A 24,011-nucleotide genomic window follows, 5' to 3' on the forward strand; every position below is an offset into this window, starting at 1 on the left:
GAGCTATCCTGCTTTCTAAGTCATCCTAGAAGTGTTGCATTATGATGACAAACATGAAAAGAAAACCACAATAAAGAGTTTGTTGCTAGCAAAATGTCTGTATTAAAATACAAAGAAAACATTCCTGCTGGGAACAGTAATTAATAGACTCTCTTTTGTATGGTATTAACAGGATTGTAAGTTCCATTTCCAAACAGACCACAATGTTCTTGAAGAATAAATTCCACCACTGTCAGTCTGAACCTCAGCCTAAAACACAAAGAGTTCAAAAACTATAGTATTGTGCATACTATCAAAATTCCAGCATCATGGCACTGGCTTACTGCAACGTGTCCCATCAGATGTGGGTTATATCTGGACACTGCTTGGTGATGGCAAGCTCAGAGGGCTTCCTATTGTGTTTGAGAAGGCGATGATTGCGTTGGAGCCCTTGGAGTTCTTGTTCATACCCAGGATGTCTGCATTCGTTTGCTCTGGTTCGGTTTTCCTGAAGATGTTTTTCATGGTTGACTGGAAGTTATTGGTGACAAAGCAATAGACAATGGGGTCCATGCAGCTATTAAGGCTACTCAGAGTCACTGTCACTTGGTAGACAAGGAGGCTGACGTTGTGGGGCATGTCTGGGTTGATGGAAATTGCGACCTGTAGCACATGGAAAGGAGTGAAGCAGATCATGAAGATGATGAGGACGGTGATAAGGAGCTGCACAGCCCTCATTCTCCTCTCCCGACTCTGGTGCATGAGGCTGGGCTTGGACAGGGCACACATAATCCTGGTGGTGAAGAAGATGATTATGATGAGGGGGAAGAAATACTCACAGACCATCAGGACCAGGATCTTGGAGAGGCAACACTCGGCAAACTTTATTGCCATGGTCAGGATGGAGAAAGTCACCACAGTGGCAAAGATCCAAATGAAGATGCAGATCCCCTTGGCACACGTGGGGTTCCTCCATTTACGTGAGGCTTCCGCCTGCACTATTGCCAGGTAGCGGTCAACGCAGATGCACGTCAAAAAGAGGATGCTGCAGTACATGTTAACAAAGTAGCCAAAGATGTGAACCAAGGAACAATTCTTGCAATCCCCTGCACTGTAGAACATGATGATCCGGACAGGCAAGGAAAAGCCCACCAGGAGATCAGTTACGATCAAGTTGATGGTGTAAATAACAGAGGTGGTTTTTGTCTTGGTACGGAAGCAGAAGACATACAGTGCCAAGCTGTTCAGCACAACACCCACCAGGAAAATGATGGCATTGACTACCATCAGGACAATCCACAGGCTGTAAAAATCTCTGTACAGTTGTTCATCTGAGTGGATGAACTTGGAGAACAAGTTCATGTTGGAGTTAGGTTGCTCAGTGGAGTTGGTAGAGTCAAGGGTGGAGGAGGTCGGCATGGTCACTGACTTCCAGCAGTCTGGAAGAAAAGAAGCAGAGGTACAGCGATTAATATGTCAGCATCCCTTAGGGCTCAAAATCTTGTCATTTAAAAACATTTTAACCAACATATTTTCACATCGTGAGTAGTAGATCCCCATCTATCAATATGGGATTATCAATAATCTCAAGGAAAATACCTGGGTTTATAATTAGTGTCTTCCAATGGTTCTAGATGCATGTTTTAGGGAAGACACACACTCCCTACTTCAAGTTTCTCTTTCTCTTCCTTGAACAAAAGTGGTTTTAAGTCCAGAAGACCTTTGCATAACCATAATCCCAGCATTTGATTCGTAAAATACCATATCCCTTGCCTTGGGAAGGTGATCCCATTAGAGAGTTACATGCAGCAGTGCTTTCAGGAGCTGAAAGATTTCCCTGAAATTAAAGAAAGGCTGAATTTTCTGAGAAAGCAGAAGCAGGTTGTGTGGCATCTTCAAGAGATCTGCGTTCACAGCAACAGCAGCCGGAAGATTTCAAGCTAAGGGCGTCAGCCACTAGTCCTGCCAGGGTTTGACAGTTTAATTTGCAAATCATTCCTGACTTATACACTATTTTAAACTGATTTGTATATTAAAAAGATGAAAAAAAAAAGAGACTCAATATATACAGAGACTTGGCTGGTTTCAATAAAAATAAATGGTTGAAAAATGTCTGGAATATCTCAAAGTGGCTGGGCAGGGCTTTGAGGTTAAAAAAAATCAGCTTGGATCAGCAGAGAATGATGCTGAAAGAGTTGATTTATGAGGGTTTGAAATCCCTGCTACCAATGAGCCAAATGCAGAAGGACTGGGAGACAAGGAGCTGCAAACACATCTCCCAGCACTCACAGAACTGGAGTGTGCCTGCGCTGAGTGTCTCAGTGTGAAAGTCTGGAATTGCTGAGGGAGTCTGGATGTCCAGCTCCCCCAAACATACCCCATCCTCTGGCAGCTTTTCCCCACCCCCTCCTGTAATCCTTTTTGCTGCTTATGGGGATCAGGAGGATGGACCAAAGGTGCTCTATACCCTGTGAGATGCTTCTTGCTGTTGGTGGCTTTGTACGAAGTGGAGGAGGAAGCTACTTAGGACAAAAGTAAAAAGTGGATCCTGAGGAGAGTCTCTGCTGGCCAAAAAAAAAAAAAATGTTTTGCAGGGACATACTAAACTGGGTCCAGAGAATACCACAGCAGCTCTGAGCCTGCCTCTTGAGTGCCAAAGCCTTCCTCTACCTGCCCACCATGTCTCTCTGCATTTCCTGCATACAACAGTCCTAATGTGTCTCACCAGTGTTTGTCCAATAGTCAACATTCATGATCAAGAGTCCTCATGGGATGCTACAGCCTAGTTGTGATTATTCTGCTCAGTTCATTCAAGCCAGGTGAAAGTGAAGCAGAGCATTTGATGAGAAAAAGCAGAGATTAGGACTGAGAATTTAGAAGACCAGGTGTAAAAATTCTTGAGAAGTGACTTTGCCATCATGAGGGATCTTGAATTTGTTGGCCTGGAATCTGTGGATTGCTCTAGTTTCTTCTTGGCTCTGAGTTTGTGGAAGGGGTTTGAAGGAAAAAGCTGGCTTGAGCTCAGAAAGTTATTTGCAGTCAAATGGCAATTTGTTTTGTTTAGATAGCCACTGAAGCCCAAGGAGTTGAATTGTCCATTGGAATGGTTACTGCTCAAACATAAAGCCCTCCTGAATTCCAACCCTGTGCCAGAATACACTGCAGGACTGAAATCCTGAAGCCTAGGTTGAGGTCACCTGTAGTGCTCCAAAGAACTACTGGGCAAAGAGGAACCATGCTAGTTTCTGTCCCCTTTTACCTCTAGGCCATCTCCAGAAGAAACCAGACATTGGAACATCATCTGTTTTGGGAATGACCAGATTACCTCACCCTGAACTGAGCTCCAGTGGCAGCCAAAGTAGCACACATGTTCATGGCGTTTTGTCTGGGTCTGACTGAGCCTGCAGACTCCTGAGGGAGAGTGTCTTCTCTTTACATTTTGTGCCAAGCACACTGTCAGAGAAATACAAGAAAAACTGGCCCCAAAATAGGCTGAAGGTAGTGGAGTTGCAAAGTCTGGCACCTGAGAAAGATGCATGGGGAGGATGCAGAACCTAGCCCGTTTTCTACTTATTTCCTAAAATTCTCACCATCTTCTCTGTTTGTTTTCTTCACTCTGTAATTATGAAAACAAACTGAAATGAGCAGATGCCTGGATCTGTTCCCAGCTTTCTCTTTGCAGATGCTATCAAGAGGAGCACCGTGGAAGCCAAGGAATAAAGAAAGACTTTGATGCTCCTGGAGTGCAGTGTGAGCTTGTACATCTGTGTTCAGACATATACCTGAGCAAGGGGAGAAGACAAAATCACCCATCCCATCCCTGAGCATGCTGTATACTATAATTAATAGTAATATTCATACTAAACTATATTTGAATTACACATGTATTTGTCTTCTCATTGTAATTCCATGACACTGGCTGTTTGCTCTGATTTCGCATCTTGTTAGTGGCTTGCCCCCTCTGGGAGATTTTTCTTCAGTCTGATTTCCCTTATCACAAACACCTGATATTCATCTTATTTTGCCTTTCTTGTCTCAATGTAATCAGCAACTCCAAATACATTCATATATTCCTCATCCTCACAATGCCTTTGAGGGATGTAGGGCATGTTACAGACAAATAGAAAATTAAAATAATCAGCATATACAATGTCCTGGATTACATAGTCACCTTTTCCACTGAGCCCCATGTGCAAGGAAATAAACTCTAGATACTGTAAACTGCTGAAAAACAACAGGTAACACTTTGTTTGCCAAATTGAATATGCAAAGAAGTGCTGCATTAGAGCTTTCCCAGTCCATTGCTGCCCTATCTGAACTCAAAATCCAAACAACTACATGAAAGAAGTCTCGGCAAATTTAATTAATCCTGAAGATTTCCTCTCTGACAGTCTGTGGAAAAGCTCTTGGGCTCTTGGGCTGTGGTGGGAAAAATCTTCCTCTAATCAAATTGTTACTGATGGATGTTTGGGTGAATGGCCTCTTCCTTTCTTTGTGGGACTGCTGTCATCTCATGGCTCACAAGCAGAAAAGATGGAGAACTGGACTAGCAAAGCAACAGAATTCCTCTGAGTGCTTTTAATGTGATGGAGCAGGACCAAACCCCCACTTTACAGATGCTAAGGATTTTTCCATTGTGGGACTCCAAGCCCATGAGAAAGGTTGCCCCATTTTGTAGCACAGAAAGGCAGTCTGACCTTGTGTCTGAGCAAAGCTAAACATTTCCAAAGATTTTGAATTCTTACCCTCTCCGAGTCCAAATATTATCTCAACCAGGTCTCTTTCTCTACCATCAGGCATACTCATGCAAGTGTTAAAGTGAGTCAGTTCAGCTACCCAATCACCATGACTCGGTGGCATATGGAAATCACTGAGGGGCATGGCTAAATTAATGATAAACTTTGAAGCCCCTGCAAATGTTTATTTTGCTGTGTTTTGCACTATTTATTACTTGTGACTGTGGCGTGAGCTCAAGAACCAACTTTACTTACAGAGCAAATAGACTTTGTGTTAACCCCCTTCCTAAAATCTTCAAAGAGCTTGGAGCTTAGCCTACTTCATACCTAACTCAGCCCCCCAGATTTCCATGCAATCCCTGTTTCTTGGAGCTGGCAGTCTGCAAAGCCCAAGATGGGTAAACACACATCCTTCTGAGTGCTGTCTGACCGTGCCAGTTGGCCTATGCTGTTATACTATACCTCTCAGGCTGGATTTTGTCTGTCTGGCTGGAAGACTGTGGGTAGCATTTCCTTAAAAGTACAGCAGGCATCTGAGTAGAAAAGGGATAAAGGGAGGGACAGAGAATGGAGGTTGACCTGCTTTCCCTTGTTCTGATAAAGGTCCCTGCTCAGCACTGGGAGAGGGGGACTTGCTCTGAAATACTTTCTCGTTGTGTGATGCAACCAGTTCCATCATTCTTGGGCCAAATAGGAAACAGATGGTCACTGTGCTGAAAACAGGTCCTGCAGCCTCTTCACTCACTCACTCACTGCTTGGCACCACACTTGTTAACTTAGTATGGCAGCTCAGTGCTGTGTCTGCTCCAGGAGGAGATCCTTGACCATCCCATATTCCACTTCACCCAACCTTGTGCTTGGTGACAGCCTTAAGCCTCACCCCGACCTTGCTAAAATTAATGGAGTTCACTTCCTTAGCCCAGGGGACTTTTGGATCTGGCTCAGCAATTCAGGTAATGGGATACAAAAGAAAAGGCAGGTCAGACAACTGAGTTTTGTCCTAACTGCATGCCAAAAGGATTATTTATTGGTGCAGAAAGGATCTCTGTGTGCAGACCCAGAGAACACCAGAGCCACACACTAGGATCGGAAAGTTGAAAAGGACGTTAACAAGCACAAGTGTAATTTAGTATAAACAGCTTCAGCTTTTCTCGTCTCCCTGTCCTGAACTGGAACATCTGATATGGCAACCTGGCCCCTCTATCATCCTCCCTGTTCCCCTCACCCTGTCCTGCCTGCTGGTATTATTCTGCTGCCTGGGGTGGCAGCAGTGTGTGTTTAGCTTTGTAGCCTTCCCATGTTTAAAGTTCCCTGGGTGATTTATCATCATATTTATAAATGAAGGGTTAAACTCACTCTCTTTCAATTTAAATTGTATGATTCTCCTTCTGGCAAGCTCTCACTCAACTCTGGCTCAAACTGGCCAAATATGGTGTTTTTGTGCATGTTGACCTTGCCCTATACGTGGTAGAGCTTGTTCTGTGTGCCTCATGCTCAGCCTGCGGAGGGTGGATTTGCTGACAGGGGGAACAGAGAGAGAGAGGGAAAGAATCTAGCTGCTGAAAGGAAAAAGCTGGTGCCCATCTGGCCCTTGGGTTGTGAGAGGAGAGAGAATTCTGGGGGAGACAGATTCTATTCCGAAGCAGAAATGGGGCTATTCTCAGAGCAGATAAGATCCCATTTTTGTGGGCATCAGATCTCTGCTCTCACTTGATTCCTGGGCATTGAGTTCTCCTTTAAACCTCCAGATCTGAGAGTGGCCAGAACAAGTGTGTGAAACACCCACCTTCTGGGCAATTGCAGTTGGAAATAGCCAAATCCAGAGGAGAGCTGGATTATTCCTTCCTCTCCAATGCTATGGACATAAAAGGGACTTTGGAGACACAAAACACATAGTTTTATGAGTGTCAGATTAAATGACACCTGATTTCTTGCAGTCTCATGTCTTGCAGTAGCTCACAGGGCTGGGGGAATGCTTTGCCCTGCTTGAGATGCTTATTATAACTTTTTCCCATGTGGACACTTGGCTGCCTTAATGAGCACTCACATTCCAGCTCTTCCTTTGGCTCTGACACTTGTTTGACTTTCTTCTTTCTTTGCTGCCTAATTTCCTGAAAATTGAGGTGATCTTTCCCTTCTGCCAAATTCTAGTTGAAATTAGGCAGCAGATTGAAAAACATTAGGAGGATGAAGGAAATTGGAGCTGACAACCCCACAAACAGGCATCGAGAGTGATCCTTGTTTCCTTTAATGTGAACCTGCAAGGCATTTGTTAACACTCTGCACCACATATCCTTTCATTTAGGTCTTATTCCCTGCAAATTCACAATTGCTTTGGCATTGAAACACAGCAAACAGAGCTGAATGGTTTCTATGAAAAAAAGAGAGTATTGCCTGCTTCTTGTTGTTTTCCTGAAGAGAAATAATTTCAGATTCATGCCAAACCATGGGAGAACCAGCCTGTCTGGGAGAGATGATAGCTAATTGCTGGGTGTTGGCACTTTTCAGCCATGGCCTGCTTGCCCGTGTGTCATGAAATGGCCAGTGATTCCTACTTTGTCTGGTGGTTTGAATGGTCATGTGCTGAATTACAGCTTTTGTCTGGAATCACAGAATATCCTGATTTGGAGGGGACCTACAAGGATCATAGAGTCCAACTCCTGCCCCTGCTTGGTGCTGTGACCACTTCCCTGGGGAGCCTGTGCCCAACCACCCTCTGGGTGAAGAACCTTTTCCTAATATCCAATCTAAGCCTACCTGGACACCAGTTCAGGCCATTCCCTCGGGTCCTGTCACTGGTCACCCCAGAGAAGAGATCAGTGCCTGCCTCTCCTCTCACAAAGAAGTTGAAACTTTGATGAGGTCTCTCCTCAGTCTCCTCCAGGCTGAACAGACCAAGTGACCTCACCTGCTCCTCACACAGCTTCCTCTCAAGGCCAAGAGACACACACTGACTTTTGAATCTCTAATGCTGGCCATGAGAATCAGATTTCTCATCTAGCAAGGGGGAAAACTTGTATGTCTGGTCTCAGGCATAGAGGTAATCCTTCAAGACCTGTAAGCAATCACAGACTGAGGATGTGTGGAAGCTGATGCAATGATGGTCATTGGGCTGGTGTTGTTGATGTGCTGTTGTGCTGTTTGCCTCCTGCCTGAGATGCCCAGTTTGCCTCTGTGTGCTCCTTCATCTCCAAGGCCCTGCTGTGGATGGGCAATGGACAATTGCTCTGTGTTATCTGAGCTCCACCCACTCCATCGAGTTCAATGCTGTGTGTACACACGGGTGGATCCTGTGCTCTCCATGGACCCAAGGCCAAAATCACATCCTTTCAAGGTGAGGGACCCACATCTCTAGCTCATTTTGGGGCAAGAAGTAATCTGTGGGTTCCCAAGCAATGATTTAATCTAGCAGGTCACCCTGGGCCATGAGGGATCACTGCCAGTTAGACGAGGGAGAGCACAACTCTCCAAAGTGCATTCCTCTTCTCCACGGAGCAAAGTGACCCAGATGGGACTGATGCCACTTGGCTTGGACCAAATGCCAACTCTCTGCATCCAGGCTTGAACCTGCTGCTTAAAACTAGGTGACAGATCACAGTCCTGGACACCCCAGAGACAATCTATTTAAAACTTGGAAAGGTCTGCATGGTTTTCCCTTAGCTTTTGTCCTGAGCATGTACAAAAAACCTGAAATTATGCTCTCAGAGATACACAAGGAGAAAATTCACATACTGGCAGATTTCTGATGAATTTATACCTCCTCTATGGCCATTTGCAGCAGCAATGCCTCAGCCTTTGAAAGGAAGAGCCCAGATGTGCATGTGCAAGCAAAAAGAGAAGTGGGATTGTACATACTTTGCCTCTCCAGAACTACAAATATCCACCCAGCAGTGGTGGGCACCTAGAGGTCTCCCAGCACATCTCTGATGAGGCTTGCTAGTACTGGTCACCTATTATAAAGGTAATAATAAAGGGGGTTTGCCTCTTTTTGCTTGTTTATACCACACTGTTTAGAAAAGTCCCTTCTGAACATTTGGATGTCTATGATGCCTTATTAATACTACTGTATCTTTCATATCCCTCTTTTCTGTGTTATCAGATCTTGGCTTTGGAGTGGCAGAAATGCTAAGTGTCTTGGTGAATGCTGTATCAATCATGCTGCTAGCATTTAAAAGACCAATATCTCATACCCTGTCAGGGCTTGTACCAAGTGCCATCTGTCACAAGGGAGCACAGAGTGACATCTCTGCAGTAGGTGCTGTGTATCTCCAGCTCTGTTACTTTCAGAGAAATCAGAGCATGACTTCCTGAGTATCCCCCTCTGTCCCTTGTGGACTATTGTACATGAGGAGAAAACACATATTTTTGGGCATTTTTTTTTCCAAGATGATTTACATTTTTTAAACAAAAGTTACATCTTCAACACAACATATAGATTTGGACTCCTATGGGTCTAGCCAGTAAAGATGGATTTGAGCCTGTGTTCTTGGGAGGTTGTAACAGTAGAAGAGAAATGTGTTTGATTTTATAGGGATTACAGTAATCCATTGAGCGTTTCCAGGGTGCCTGAGACAAAGTGCTAGAAAAGTCAGTTTGGAATAACAGCTTTTGTGTCTGTGTGCAAGGACAACCATTCAGTGAAAATTACCATATAGGCACATGCAGAGCTTCACAGGCAAGTGCAAAAACAATGTCTGGCCTGTGTACTGCTGCTTGCTCTTAAGAAATACATTTTTAATTGCAAATTTATCATTCTTTGAGCACTTTGTCCTCTTTCTGCCTTCAGCTGCCTGCTTGCTCTGCCCTTTGGCAAGAAGCTGAGAAGGGCAGTAAAAGAAGAACAACAGCAGAGTTCTATTGTTGGGGAGATACCTGGGGTCCTGCAAAGCCAGGGAATGCAGGACTGGTGAAACAATGCTGGCACCCCAGGGAGCACAGGGCACCAGTGCAGGTAGGGATGAAGGGATGATACAGAGGGGTCAGGTGTACCAGCTCTGCCTCCCAGCACTCGCTCCAAGCTGTGCTGCTTTCTTGGCTGCAGGGAGAAACTGAGGCACAGAGCCATGTGTGGTCTTCGCCTGGGGAATGCAGCGAGGTGGGAGACCCAGTTAGGGAGCAGACAGTTTTTGAGTCATCCCAGGATGGAAAACCATGTCTTAACCCTTTGGGAGACTGGTTTCTGCGGTTTCCTTAGCAAGGCACATAGGACAGTTCTGTGCAGACCCCAGTGCCTTCAGGGTTCCGAAAATTTTGGATTCACCAGGTTAACCCGGAAAAACTCAGTGCTGTTGGTGAGGGTGTTGCTGTGAAAGCAGGGAGCATTTCTGAAGGGGTCTGCTAAGGACTTTGGAAAGGATCTGCTTTCTCTTTCTACTGGCCCAACAGGTGGGTTCAGAGAGGGAAGACAGCACCTTTCCTAGAGCTGAGCTTGCACACTGCTGCGTAGCCAAACAGGTAAAACACCCCCACTCGCAGCTGACCCCATTCCAGGCAGTGCACCATCTCTCTTCCTGGCTTCCAAAACCTTCCTGAATTCATTTCACCAAGATTTAATTACGCCTGGGAGTAATTATTAACACATTAACACAAACAACATCACCCCCCCTCTTCACAAGAGCTGTCACAGTACTTTTCAAGATGGGAAAGCATGTAACTTTTCACACTTAACATAACCCTCCATCTCCTTGAAGAACAACCAAATACCCTTACACTGCCTCAAATCCCAAGAGCAAAGAAAGTCACAAGGGAGAAGCTCCTTGCAGCCCCTGCTAACTGCTGGCACAGCCTGGCTTTTCAGGTCAGGCACTTCCCAAGGCATTTCCACACCTGCTGCATGGGCAGAGCCAGAGACTTCCCGAGCTGCTCATCCACGGGTTCAGTGCAGGACCCTTTCCACTCCCACCACTTCCAGAGTTCCCTGCTGCAATAGCCAGGACTTGGAGTCAAATATCCAGCAAATCCTTCCTGGCCCCCCACTGTTTCCCATCCCAAGCCCCCCTCTTTGTCTCTGACCAATATCCCAAGCATTCCCTGCAATGGTCCCTGCAGTATATTCCTGCATGACGGACTGACTTACCTTGGCCCAGTCTCCCTTCTATGTTAGAGGTGCTGCTGGTAAGAAAATTTCCTTGTGGACCTGACTGCTATCAGCCCAAGAAAGAGACATCTGTTCCTACTAGCAGAACAACTGGAGTGACTACAGAATATGAAGAAATGCCTAATCTCTCTCTTGCTTTCTCTCCCTCTTCCCCCCCGCCCCCTGCTTCTAAATATAGCCTTGCAACTAATGGGAAAAAATATACACTACCAAAAAAAAAAATATTTCCACTTGTCTGTAGTGTTCAGAATTTCTCCCCAAACATCTGGCTCCTTGCCCTAAATCTCTCTGAAATTTATGAAGTGCTGTAAACGCTGAAGAGGGCTCCAGCCATACTCACGGTGCTAATGCCTGAACATCTCTAGTAAACCAAAACTGATGTTGCTGCCCCCAGGTCAATTATCCTGTGTCTCTGTGGGAACAAATCTCCTTGCTTGGAACTTGCCAGCTCAAGGCCACTGCAATGCCACCACCATGTGTGACATGAGAAAAATACCCCTCTTTTCATCTTCCAGATGTTGACTGGGATTAGGGAGAAGCATCCCTGGCAGCTGCAGGAAGGTGCAGAACCAAATGCTACAAAGCCCATGATGTGCTTTGAACCAATCCAGCTGTCCAGACCCCGTGAAAACCCCTGGCACAGGGACCCAAAGGGTGACCCTGCCCACTTTGGTAGTGCTGCCTGCAGTCATTTGGGAGAAGAGATAATGAGATCTATCCAGAGCTGAAATGGCTGAGGGTGGGTGGCAATAGAGAGTTGGAGGCTCCACCAAGGAGCCTTTCAGCATGTTCCTCCATCCCCATACCGCCCTCCCCTACTGGTGATAGAGTCATTGTGGGTGTCAGGTGTCTCTCAGAGTGGGGATTTAAGTATCTCTACACCCTTGGCTACATGAGAAGAGACTGACATTGGACAAAGCATAATGAATTATTCCATCGTTGAGATGGTTTCAAATCACATGGCCAGAGCAGCTTTCAAGACATCTCTGCTGACTGATGCACTAAGGACTCAAAATTCCCCAAGTTCCATCTCAGGTCCCACTTCTTGATCTGAACTGGGTACCAAAACCCAATCTATTTTGAAGTTTGCACAGATGTTCTCCCCAGGAGCTTTTCAGTAGCTTTAGAGATTTCTTCTGGGAGAAAAGGCAGTAAAAAAGCGAGAGCTTGCATCAAATTTAGTTGTTTAGAAATACAGAGAGGATGGATGTTGGATTTTAGTATCAGCCCTGGCTGCATTGTGCTTTAGATAAAGACAACACTGGTGCCAATGCAATAAACACGCAGGATATGGCCTGTCACAACATGACAGGATCAACTGAGAGGCATTGAATTCCAGGTCAAGAGGGCAAATCCATAAATAGAGGAGAGGTAAACTCCACACATGCATGTCTCACTGGAGCACAAACAGTAGCTGTGGTTATTAGAGAAGGTTGACCTCATTTTCTGGAATTACTTTTTCACTCTTGGATCTTACCCAGGAAGACTGAGCTGATCCTTTTTGTCTGTTTTTTTTATTGATTTTCTATTTTGAGTTTCTTACATTGAGGAACAGATTGTTTCCCCAGTTTCAGGAACATCCTCCTTGACTTTATGAGCCCCTGATCCAGGCGTCCAGCCTTCTACAACTGACCTCTAGCTCAGGAATATACCTGAACTTTCATTTGTTTCTCAATTTGTTGTGGTTGGGAAGCAAGTGTGATTGGAAAGTCTCCATGAGCCCTGTCTGGGTGATCATCTTGCCTTCAGTTCCCTCCACCCTGGAAGTTCAACAGGGGTAATAACAAAGAGAAAAAACCAACCCATGGTCTAATATTGGACAGAGTGGATGAACCTGGACCCTACTGAGGCACCGGGACAGATTTCCCAGAGAAGCTGTGGCTGCCCCATCCCTGGAAGTGTCCAAGGCCAGGCTGGATGGGACTTGGAGCAACCTGATCTAGTGGAAAATGTCTCTGCCATGGCAGGAGGTTGGAACTATATGGTCTTTAATGTCTCTTCCAACCCAGATCATTCTAGAATTCTATGATTCTATTATTCTCTATGGTAGCAAATGCTTAAGTTTCCCCCAGCCTGTCAACAAAATTTTCATATTTAGGGAATGGCTCTCTGGAGTTACAAATGTGAGACTGTAAGAAAGAGACCTTTCTCCAGGATGAGCTGTTGGTACCTGCACTCTGTCCACCTTCTCTGGGACTGTCTGGTCCTTTCAGTGTGAGGACTGGTTTGGTTTTATGCTTCCACGTGATACATGAGAGCTGCGTTCCCATCCCTGTGCACGGGATAATCAGTGCCCTGCACTCCCCCACTATCCCAGCCTCTCCCTCCTTGCTGGATTTAGAGCTAGGCTCTGAATGGCAACAGCTGCAAAGTTTCAAGTTGTGCCTGAGATAGTGCAGAACATGCCATATTGGGAAGCAGATGCTGCTGTTAAGGTGGAGAAGGCACATCCGGGCTCAGGGCCACGCTTTGTCCCAGACCCAGTTCCCACACTCAACTTCAGGAGGAGTTGCAACCATAGCTGATAAATGAAGAGCTTCTATCATCTCTTGGTTTTCAGTCATTTATCACTCTCCCAGAGGGAGTGAGTAAGGCAGAAAAAAAAAAGAGTAAATGTTTAGTAAATGGAAAGTTTTCAAGCTTGTTCACTGAATGTACAACAGTATTGGAGTGAGATTGTACGTGGAAGAAGGTATTGGCTCAGTCAAAATCAGCATGTAGAAGGACTAATAATTATGTCAGTGAAGGATGCTACTAGCCCGTGATAATTCCTAGCAGTCCCTTAACCTTGCCATGTAGAATAGGGCTCTGGTTAAAAGGCTTCTGTGGCACAGAGCAGAAAAGCAGGAGGCCAGACCGCTCTTGAGGAAGGTGGAGAGAAAGCTTATACCACACATCCCTCTGGGGAGATGTATCCTGTTTTTGTCAGGAGAAAGGTGTACTCTTCTAGACCTGTTCAAAAAGGGGAATTGAGCATTTGTTGATCCCCTGCTGAGGGAGAAGAGCTTGAGATTGGGCACTACATAATGAACTTTAACAGAGCTGAGATGGGCTCAAGGCACAGGGTCAGATCAGCTTTCAAAGGTGTCTCTGTTGACCAGCTCTACAAGGACCCAAATCCAGTGTCCAAACATACCTGTGCTTTTTTAGGAAGCTGAATTTAGGGTCTGTTATACTGAACAGATCCTCATAAGTGAATTATTTTCTTCAGCAGTGAAGGAGAATTCTTATCCAAGAAAGTGTTGGACATAGACATAACAGACTTCAGAATATTGAGGAGCCTTTACTCACAGTCATGACTGTGTGGAGGTTACTGAAGAGTGGGATCCTCACTGCATGGAAGGCACTGAAGGGCAGGATCTTCACTGTCCTGTCTGGAAAACCTCTTTTTAGCAGCAGGCTTGATGGAGAGGCAACAATGTGAGCTTGCCAGGTGAGTAACCCATGGCAGATAAAGTTAATGGCATTGAGGAAAGTTTATATCCATTTTACCCTCTCCAACTCTCTTCCTTATGGTAAATCTACCCTAGAAGATCCTCAGGTCTTAAAAAGTGCTGGAAAACATTCGTGTATGTCTATGACATACTCTGCCTATAGGCCCTAAAATCTTGATTGTCCATGGTCTCCAAGGCTATTATGGGATACTGTGAATCAGAGAACCATGTAGGTTCTCACAGGTGGGCCAGGGGTGGAGAAGTTTCTGCACTGGACCACTCTCCAGGAGTCACCTTTGATTTAGGGGGAAATATGTGGGCAGCAGGGCTCTTTCCAAATATGTAGGAACTTTCCACCTAGGCCAGATGTTCTTCAACCCCACCACACTTCCTTATCATAAAGAAGTGACATGTGTGTTCCCTTGGGGAGCAGTGTGGGCAAATCCTCCTCTTTGGTGGCTCCTGAGCTGGTACTTTGTGGAAATGATAGCAGGGCAAATGGGCAGATCCTGAAAGCAGATCTAGTGGTTTTGGTAGAATCTAAGGGAAGTCCACTTGAAAGAAACTTGAAGATTGAGGCTGGCATCTTTCTCCAGCCTGGTTTTTGGTTTGTGAACCTTGCCCATTTGGACCCAAAGAGAGCAACATGTGGTTTCACCTGCTGAACTGCTGAGAGGTCATTCTTTGCTGTTGTTTTGGTGATCCAGGTGTCATGCTGAGACATCTGGGAGATCCTGGGACTGCTTTGGGATCTGAACCCTGAGACATTTATGCTGGTTATGCCTAAGGTATAGCTAGAAGGATTGGAGGATAAGATCAGAGCTCTATTAATTCTTAGACAGAATCTGTTTCAAGGGATGATCTTTGTCCCTTTCCTGCAATGCTGGAATAGAAACACCAAATAGACAAAGAAATGTGAACTACTTATCCCTAGAGAAGGAGGGCTTAGATTGCTCCCCCAGTGACATTCAGTGCCCCCAGGACTTTTTACCTGACTGCCAGCATGGGCAACAGAGGCTGTGGAGATGGTTCAGCTGGCTCTCTTGATGGCATCTCAGCAGGGTCTAGAGGCAGCTGTACCTACCTGACGTCAGCAGCTCTGCAGGGCACAGTCTGTGTCCTCTGCCAGCTGCTCAGGATCACAGGCACTTCCCAGCACTCACTGGGCTGTCACCTGCTGTCCTCAGAGGACTGCAAGGGCTGGAGGCCACCATAATTTTATATCCCTGCCTCTCAACAAGTCCCCCATCTGTGTGTTTGTGCAAGGAGGGAGATCAGACTCACCATATGGGGCCTCTGCTGATGGGATCCAGCTGTGATTCATCTGCTTGATGAGGGACAGGGAAAGGCAAGTGATGCCCTAAAATGAGGGCCATGGCTCCACTTGGGTGAGTCAGGCACGGGGGAGGAAGTCTCTAGGAGCCAGTTTCCTGCCTGCCTGCTGCATATTTGGGAATTTGCTTTGCTAACTCCCTCCCCGTTTTGAAGATGGATCTGTTGAGCTGCAAGAAAAATGAAGATATCTGCTCCTCTGGGCAGCCCTGAAGTCTTTCCTGAGTGACTGGTTTGGAGCACACTGGTCCAGCCTGTCTCCAGTTCTTGCATGACAAGGGGTATGAAGTCCTTTACCTGTTACAAATGCACCCTATGAGGGTGAGCCAGGATCCCTTTCTCCAGCCCAGTCTTCCCAGTTTACCACAGGTCTCACAACTGTGAGGGTTCTGACAAGGTTCCTCAGTTCAAGGCACCAGCAAAGTGAGCCACCAGGACTCTGGCCACCCAACAAAGCATGTAATGTCTCAGCTGCCCCAACTGATCCAAACCTCATTGGGATCCTTTACAGGGTCCCACTGTGACTTTTCTGACTCCCCAACCCAGGTCTGGCCAGTCACCTCTTGTTTTTTGTTTTTTTTTTTTTACTATTTTTTCAAAGATTCAGAAGCTAATTGCCAAGAACTTAATGTCCAGTGTCATAACCTCACTGCAGAACTCTCCCCATTCCCAGCAAAGTATTTCCTGTTGGTTTTGTTTATCACTGGGCACACAGGGACACTGGTGCTTGAAGGGGAAAGCTACACAAGTTTTGGGCTTTGGCATTGCTTGGGCACCATGCCCTGGGAGGTCAATGCTGGGTGGAGTGGCTCTTGCCCACTCTGCTTTGAAGGCTGAAGAGCAGGAATTGGCAGGATTGTTGGTCCTGGATGGCTGAAGGGCCCCCAGAGAGCTCTCAGCACTGTGCTTCTGTGTTTGTGGCAGTGGGAAGCACAGTGTGGCAGGGCTGAGCCACAAAACCTTGAATTCAAGATGTGCTGTGCCCTGCAAGTATGTAGAGGTCAGAGGAACATTTGAAAACCCATGGCAAGGAAGTGGTGGGGAACTTAGGGACCCAGTCGGGTATCTCCACCTGCTCTGATTTAGCAGTGACTACGAACTTGGAAAGGGGCAGCAGGAGGCTCCCAGGGCCATCTGTTCAACTTTTGGGGTTTTTTTGCTATATGAGTAACCTAGCCCAGGAGGAAGGACACCTGCAACTCAGAAAATCTGGTACTTGGACCCACAAACCTGAAAAAATGACTTTAGAGAAAGATATCCTCTCCCTGCTTGCTCTCTGCAAACATGTTAATCCTCCTCTTCCATTCCCTTTGTTTGGCTGGTTTGGAGAGATTTGGAAGGGCTCAGGGCAGGGCTGTCTTTTGTTAGACGTGCACAGAGCTCAGCAATGCTCTGATCTGGAACAGTGCAGCATAAATCTGGGGGATTATCATAGGAAATGCCACAGTGATGAAAAGGCCTATAGGAATGGGAAGAAAAGAAAGGGCCCCATTTGGGAAGGGAAAAAAACCCCAACAACCACTCTGCTGCGTGCTTACAAGTGATTCCTAAAATTGCTGCCTCTGGAAGAAGCTGGTACATTTGCTGATTTTTTTTCTTTTTTTTTTTCTTTTATTTTGAAGGGGGTGTGTTCCTTTGTGTTCTCAGCTGTTTAGAATTACAGATCCTGTCCTTGCAGCAAGTTCTGTGTGAGGGGCCTCACTGGGGACAAAAAACTCCACGTTTTCTGGGGAGGTGCCTCAATTTCCTTATGGTTGGAGCCATCCCTCTAAGCACAATGCGCAGAAGTGCTCTGGGAAATTTCCAGGAAGGGAAGGAGGAAATCACATGTGTGATTTACCAGAAACCACAATTCCAAAATAATCCATTTTCTCCTAAAAACAAACGGAAGAGGGTGCTGGGCGGCAGAATCCAGCTGGTACTGTTTGTGGTGGTGTTTTGCTGTGGGGTCATGGGCCTTTTTGTCTCCCACCTGGAGCAGAGAAAACCTGCTGAGACTCGAGTCAGGTGGAAACATGACAGTTCAGAAATCCAAGGGGATATTTTCTCCATCTGGGATGTGATTACAGACAGCACCAGATTATCCCTGCTAGTGAGGTCTTGAACTCGCTGAGGTGTGGGCAGTGGATTGCATGATGGAGGGAAGACCAAGACCCTACTCCAGTTTGTGTTTAAGGTCTCAAAGCAAATTTTTTATCAGGAGCAAAAGCTCAACCTGTCACTGCTGAACCATTCCTTTCCATAACTTCATCTTTGTACTGATAACTTCAGTCTTTGTTATGTTGAGAGTGCTGCAAGGTGCTGTTTGATGTGCCTTTCATGTCATCTGGAGGGATTATTTTCTACAAAAGCACTATTACATGTAATTAATAGTGTTAAATTGACTAATGAAAGGGGAATGTGTTTCTGCCTTGGGAAATATCCAAACCAAACCATTTGGAAGGACCTGAGGGCCAGCAAACGTGACCCATCAGGGCAGACCAGCAGAACTGGGCTTGTTTAATCTACAGAGGAGATAACAGAAGGCAAACCTGATAACAGCTGTGGAGATGTCTGTGGCAGCTTCCCTGGGAATGATGCAAGGTGGGTTGGTCTTGCATGGTTTAGTTCATTAACACCAGTCTGGACCAGATGACCAGCCCAGTTTGTGATGGTCTCAGTGTAGAGGCTTCCTTTGGGTAAGAGGAATCCTATTGCTTGTGCAGGGATGTGCAATCACCGTCCCTGTCCTGTGTAATGCAGACTTAGAGCCACAGCAGCAGCCAGAGGTTCCCCCCACAGTGCTGGAGTCACAGGTTAATCCCATGGCTGTCACACAACCCAAGGTGGCACCTTCTTTTGGGCAAATTCTGCTTGCTTCTTTAAAGCAAAAATTCAGCCTGCTGTGATTGCTAAACTGGGCTCTGCTTCTTTGGGTGTCTTTCCATTTTCCAAGAAAAATAAACTGCAGGCTCTGTATTTTTAGATATGCCATCTGATCATAGCTAGTCATATATCAGTCCCAATGCTGTGAGTCAAGATGCTGAGCTCCACTGCTGAACTCCCTTGGGCAAGAGCCAGCAGCTTGAGCCATCCTGGGTGTATTAATAAATCTGAGTGTTTAAAATAATCTTACACTTCCTTAGGTAAGCTGCTCACAAAGAGTAATACAGTTGGGAATTGTTAATGCCAGCATCTTAGCAGCTCTGATTCTTTGGGTGAACTTGATACTGTTGTGAGTGGGAGATGAACAGCCCTGGTATGAGACAGATCTAATCTAGGCAGGGGACAGAGGCAGCACGACTCCTCTTCCTTTCCCTCTCCTGCCAGTGACTGATTCCTGACGTCTGCCCCTTGCTATTTCAGTCCTGGGTATCCTCCGAGGCGGCTGCTGGTCGGAGTGAGCTTTGTGGTGGCCCCTGCAAAAAGCATCTGATCAACCTGCCTTGCACCATAGTGCACAAATACGGAGTAATTGGTGTATTTTAAACCTCTTGCTGGTTTGCCTCAGCCTCCACAAGACTGTGTCTCTACCACAGACAATTTTCTGTGTGTTTGATCAAAGCAGCGGGAAGCCTCGAAGTTGGTGTGTGAAAAATGCCTGGTTCCTGAAAGTGTATTTGTTGTGCTACTTTATCACTCTAACTACAATCAATTTATCCACATAATTGGTAGCTAGAGACAGCATAACACAGCTTGGCAGCCTGGATTTTTCTCAGAGATATATTGCTTGGCATATTCAACACAGGCAAAAGGAGCCAGCCTGGCTGCCGGGGAACTGCAGCTCTGTGAGTGCCAAGCAGGTGAAATCCAGCATGACAACTCAGCTTTCTCTCTCCATCCTGCCAGCAAAATACTTTGGGGATAAAGGTGAAATTGCACCTGGCTGAATGTTTCATTTTAGGTCCCTTCCAACCTGAGCTGCTCTATAATTCTATACTTTTTGAACAAGGAGATACTGATAGGACAAGGGAGAATGGTTTTAAACTAGGAGAAATTTGGATTAGATATGAGGAAGAAATTCTTCACTGTGAAGGTGAGGAGAGTCTGGACGAAGTTGCCCAGAGAAGTTGTGGGTGCCCCATCCCTGGAAGTGTTCAAGGCCAGGTTGGATGGGGCTTGGAGCAACCTGGGATATTGGGAGGTGTCGCTGCCAGTGGCAGGAGGGTTGGAAGTTTAAGGTCCCTTCCAGCCCAGACTATTCTGTGTTTCTGTGATTCTGATAAGCCTAATAATGCATCAGCCTTTCTGTTGAGATGGGTAATGACCAGTGAGACTGTGATGAGTGCAGGAAAAGGTGTGCTCTGCCTGTTCACTTTGCTCTGCTCTGGATCGGCTGCTGGAGCATGGTGAGACCAGCAAGAGGGTGACCATACATCCCACTGAGAGGAGAGGCTGGTTGCACACTAATGGCTCTGTGTGGTGAAGGTGTGTGACCTCCAGCATTCTCTTGTCCTCTGCACTTGAGTGCTAGAAATCTCCTTCATATCATGCAAGAAGCTGGTTTTCCTGTTGAGACTGTCTCAGTGCCCTGTCCTGCTGTGCCCAGGTACCCACTTTACTGCATCCTTCTCAGTTCAACACTCTGAGAGGACCCTGGTGGGTTACAAATGCCTGTGCTGGTCTTTGTGTGGGTCAGTGTGCTCAGAGCTCAGTGCCATTTCACCTTGCTAATGCCCACCTGCAGCAAACAACCTACTCTGATGCAAGTCTTTGCAGTTGTTGGTAGCTCTGAATGAAACAAAATTTTGGTAAACCTCCACAGGCATCCCTGCTCTCATCTGTGAGGCTAAGGACTACTTGTGGTAGCTTCACTATGGGGCAGCTCCCCAAAGTGGCCCAAATCCATGTCTCCAGGTGTGCCATAGACAGGGTGACAAGTTCAGTGCATTCAAAGATGGCAAGCTGTCTGCTGGACCACCACTCTGGAAACCATTCCCTACGTTTTTAGCCTTAGAGACATTTCCCAGAGTCTCATCTTTTTGGCAGGTATTTGTAGAGAAGGTGGCTGGAGCCATGAAGAGGAAGGGATATTAGACAGTAAATCTGTTTAGTATCAACATGGAAGAAGCCATCCTTTCTGTTGTGTGGTAATGGCTGTAGTGGTCCTTTTCAGGCTGTGGTAGATGAGATGTACATCTTTTATGGATTATGTGTAAGAGGTAATAAAGAATTCAGTTCTTTAGTGTCTATACACTAATGGTGTATCGATCCCAGTAAATATCATGCTGAGACTGAACAGCAGCATCCCTGCTTAGTGTCATCCTGATGGGTGACATCATTTCTCTGGTTGTCACAGCCAGCTCAGCCTAATCCTATCTGACCCCCACGGCTTTACTGAGCCTTTGCTCTGGCTCTGGGCTTCACTTTTCTATTCCCCTGATTCATCCTTCACCTCAGTACAACTACTTCTGTCTCTGGACTTTGTCATGCTTGGCTGGACTCTGCTGTGCCTCTCTGGGATTTACTGGATGGGAAGTGTTTCCCTGCTAAGCAATCAGTAGGATTTGTGATCTGCAAAAAATGTACAGCTACAAGCAACAAATTAAAATGCAAGGATGAAAAATGGATGAGAGGCAAAAGAGAGAGCAGGAAGGGTCCTTACAGCATTTACAGATGAGCTGGCTAAGATGTAGCAGGCATTCCTCAGAAAGGGCTGTAGATTTTACCATAGATGTCATGGGATGTTCACTAACATGTACCTTTAGATAATAAGTAGTCTCACCTCCTCCTAAACCTGGTGAGTGGACATTTATAGAAATCTGCTGTAACAGTCCAGGGTGGAAAGGGGAATCACAGAATCATTGAACCACAGCATGGCTTGGGTTGCAAGAAACCTTAGAGATCATCTAGTTCCAAGCCCCCTGCCATGGGAGGGACATCTTCCACTAGACCAGATTGTTCAAACCTCCATCCAACTTGGACTTGAAGTCCAAAAAAAGTACACTTTGAGTGTTACTCCCACGGGAAATTTTTGTCTCCCATTTAAAAAAGGGCTCGGGAATTTGGATGTTCATGATTTTAGGCATCAAGATTCACATCTTACTAGGTGAGGTTTCTCTGAACGTGAAGAGCACCTGTCTGCTAAACATCCTCCTTTTCTTGTCTCCAGCCCCTTAAAATGTGGACTGCCAAAACCCTGCATTCCTTCTGACAAGTTGGAGTGCAGGATTTGCTCTTCCTCCTCTGAAAGGGGACATAGAGCCAGGAGTGAGAACCACATCATCCCACGGGCACGATGCACTTAGGGGGGAGCAGAGCTGTGGTGGTGTTGTACGTGTGCCTGGAGGGATTTATTGCTGTGTTCAGCAGCCTCCTCCATCCTGCTTGCTCTGCCTCGGGGAGAACGTGCTGTGAGAGATGTTTCATGTGCAATTCCTTCCTTGGGCTTTGGTTTCTGCTTTAAAATGGGGGAAGAAGGACTTTTAGGGTGCTTTTGGCCCCTTTAGGCTCTGTGAGAAGGGAAGAAATGGCTCCATGTCTGTGTTTTATCTCTGTGCACTGGGGACACAGGGAAGGAGTCTTGAGCTGGGTGAGGGAAAATGCTCTGAAATAGATTAATAAAGTAGCAGTTCAATTGCATTGCTAAGTTGCCATGTGTCCTTGTAAGAAAGGATGGGGGGAAGATGGGGATTTTCCTTTTAACTCTGTGTTGGCAGAAATATCTGTGCACAAAGGAGATGGAAAATTTCTTAGTAAAAGAGGTTTCTGCCAAAGGGAGGCTTCTGCCCTTGCTTATGCTGGCAGATGCTACAATGGGAAGTGGTGGGCATTTCTGCCTCCTTTTTCCATGGCTGCCCAGCTTTTCCCTGCTCAGGGAGAGATTTACTGGGTGAGCTGAGGTGCAGCATTGCATCTAATCATGGGCGACAGAGGTATTCACCCTGGTGGTTTTCAATTGGGAATGTCACGCGCAAGTAATCGGGATTAAACTTGTATGCCACTGTTTTATTTCTGAATGGGGGAGTTTTAGCTTTGCAGAAGGAGCTGTCATTTCAGGAAAAGGGCTGGCTTTTTTGCTGAAGAAGAGCAATTGGCCCTGGCATGTGAGAAATGTTAGAGGAAAAGGCGCCTCCTGTCACCAAAACACAGCTGAAAAGAGTCCGAAGAGCCACGTTGCCAATTCATCACACTGCCACTGAGCACGGGTTGTGTAAACACTGGGAGATGCTCTCTCTGTGCTGTACTGTGGCCAGACATGTCCCAGTTGGCAGAGACTTGCTGATGGACCTAGTGAGGCCATTCATCCCTTTCAACCATCCCAGCTCTGGCCGAGTCACTTCCCCCACTCACACAGCAATCAGAGTAAGGACATTTCCGTATCATTCCCCCGGGGAAAGTTTTCTGATTCCTAACCTTAAACTTTAAAACTAATTTGGAGCCTTCTCAGATCACTTTCTCATGGCCTGAGCCTAAAAATCCTGTGTCTAGCTCTGCATTTCTATACAGGGACACTTGTGGGATGCACAGGTGTGTGTTAAGCACTTGACACAAGTAATCTGTATATGGAAGTTTACCAGAAATACTTAAGAGGTCATGCAGAATCCCTCACAAGACTCTTTAATAGATCAGTTCAGTTTATAGAAAACCCAACTTTTCCCTCGATGAGATGCTTTTTTCCTTTGCACCAGCACTGAACTCTCCAACTCCCCTTTATCCCTCCAGCACCTGGTGTAGAACATTCTCCTTCCTCTCCAGTGCTGTTCCCACCCACGTGGAGCCAACCCGCATCCAAACCCACGTGCTCCTCTCCCGACCCGGCTTGCAAGGACTCCCCATCCCCAAACTCTCAGCCCAGCTGGGATCAGAACACGCTGCCTTCCCAAGCTGCAGCCGGTGAATCTCCCTCCCTCTCCCCTCTCTCTCCCAGCCCCAAACACGCCGGAGCCAGCACTCACCCGTCCGGAATGAGAAAGCTCAGCTGCTGAGCCCGGAGCCCGCTCCGGATTCCTGGACCGAGTGGCCGCGGGCTCGCTCCCCGGCGCTCGGCGCGGCGCGGGGATGGATGATACAGGATCCAGACCTCTTCGGTTTACTTTTGCGTTGACGTCAGTGTCTTTTCGAGCCTCCACGGCTCGTTTTGGTAAAAAGGATGTCTTCAGGGGAGAGGGGAGGGGTCGGGAAGGGAGAGAAGTGAGGATGAGCTGGAGATGAACTTTTGTGATGTGATCAGGCAGGGGTGGGAGGTTTCAGGGGCTCATGCTGAAAGAAGAGGTGCTTACAGAGACCAGGTAATCCTGGGTGTAGCTCGTCACCTGAAGATGGGTACACTGCAGACCTGACCCTCACACAGAAATTACAGAAATCTTAGAGTGGCTTGCGTTGGAAGGAACCTTAAAGTTTTAACCCCCTACACCTTCCACAAGACCAGGTGGCTCAGAGTGCCATCCAACCTGGTCCTGACCAATTCCAGGGATGGGGCATCCACAGCTTCTCTGGGCAGCCTGGTCCAGT

At 46.5% G+C, this 24,011-nt stretch overlaps 1 protein-coding gene across 2 annotated transcripts; it reads right to left on the minus strand.

Moving 5' to 3' along the window:
- Positions 1-78: 78 nt before the first annotated feature.
- GPR20 (G protein-coupled receptor 20) lies at positions 79-23,564 on the minus strand. 2 transcript variants are annotated; one of them, XM_014880431.2, is made up of 2 exons: positions 23,456-23,564; positions 79-1,418 (listed from the first exon to the last, which is right to left on the minus strand). In XM_014880431.2, the coding sequence occupies exon 2, from the start codon at positions 1,396-1,398 to the stop codon at positions 349-351; it is 1,050 nt and encodes a 349-aa protein (XP_014735917.1). In that variant the 5' UTR covers positions 1,399-1,418; positions 23,456-23,564; the 3' UTR covers positions 79-348. The 2 variants fall into 2 exon arrangements, with proteins under 2 accessions (XP_014735917.1, XP_014735918.1); XM_014880432.2 differs by lacking the exon at positions 23,456-23,564 and adding an exon at positions 10,792-10,922.
- Positions 23,565-24,011: the final 447 nt, after the last annotated feature.

The sequence above is a fragment of the Sturnus vulgaris genome, chromosome 1, assembly GCF_052056855.1.
Source record: "Sturnus vulgaris isolate bStuVul1 chromosome 1, bStuVul1.hap1, whole genome shotgun sequence".
Classification (NCBI taxonomy): Eukaryota; Metazoa; Chordata; class Aves; order Passeriformes; family Sturnidae; genus Sturnus; species Sturnus vulgaris.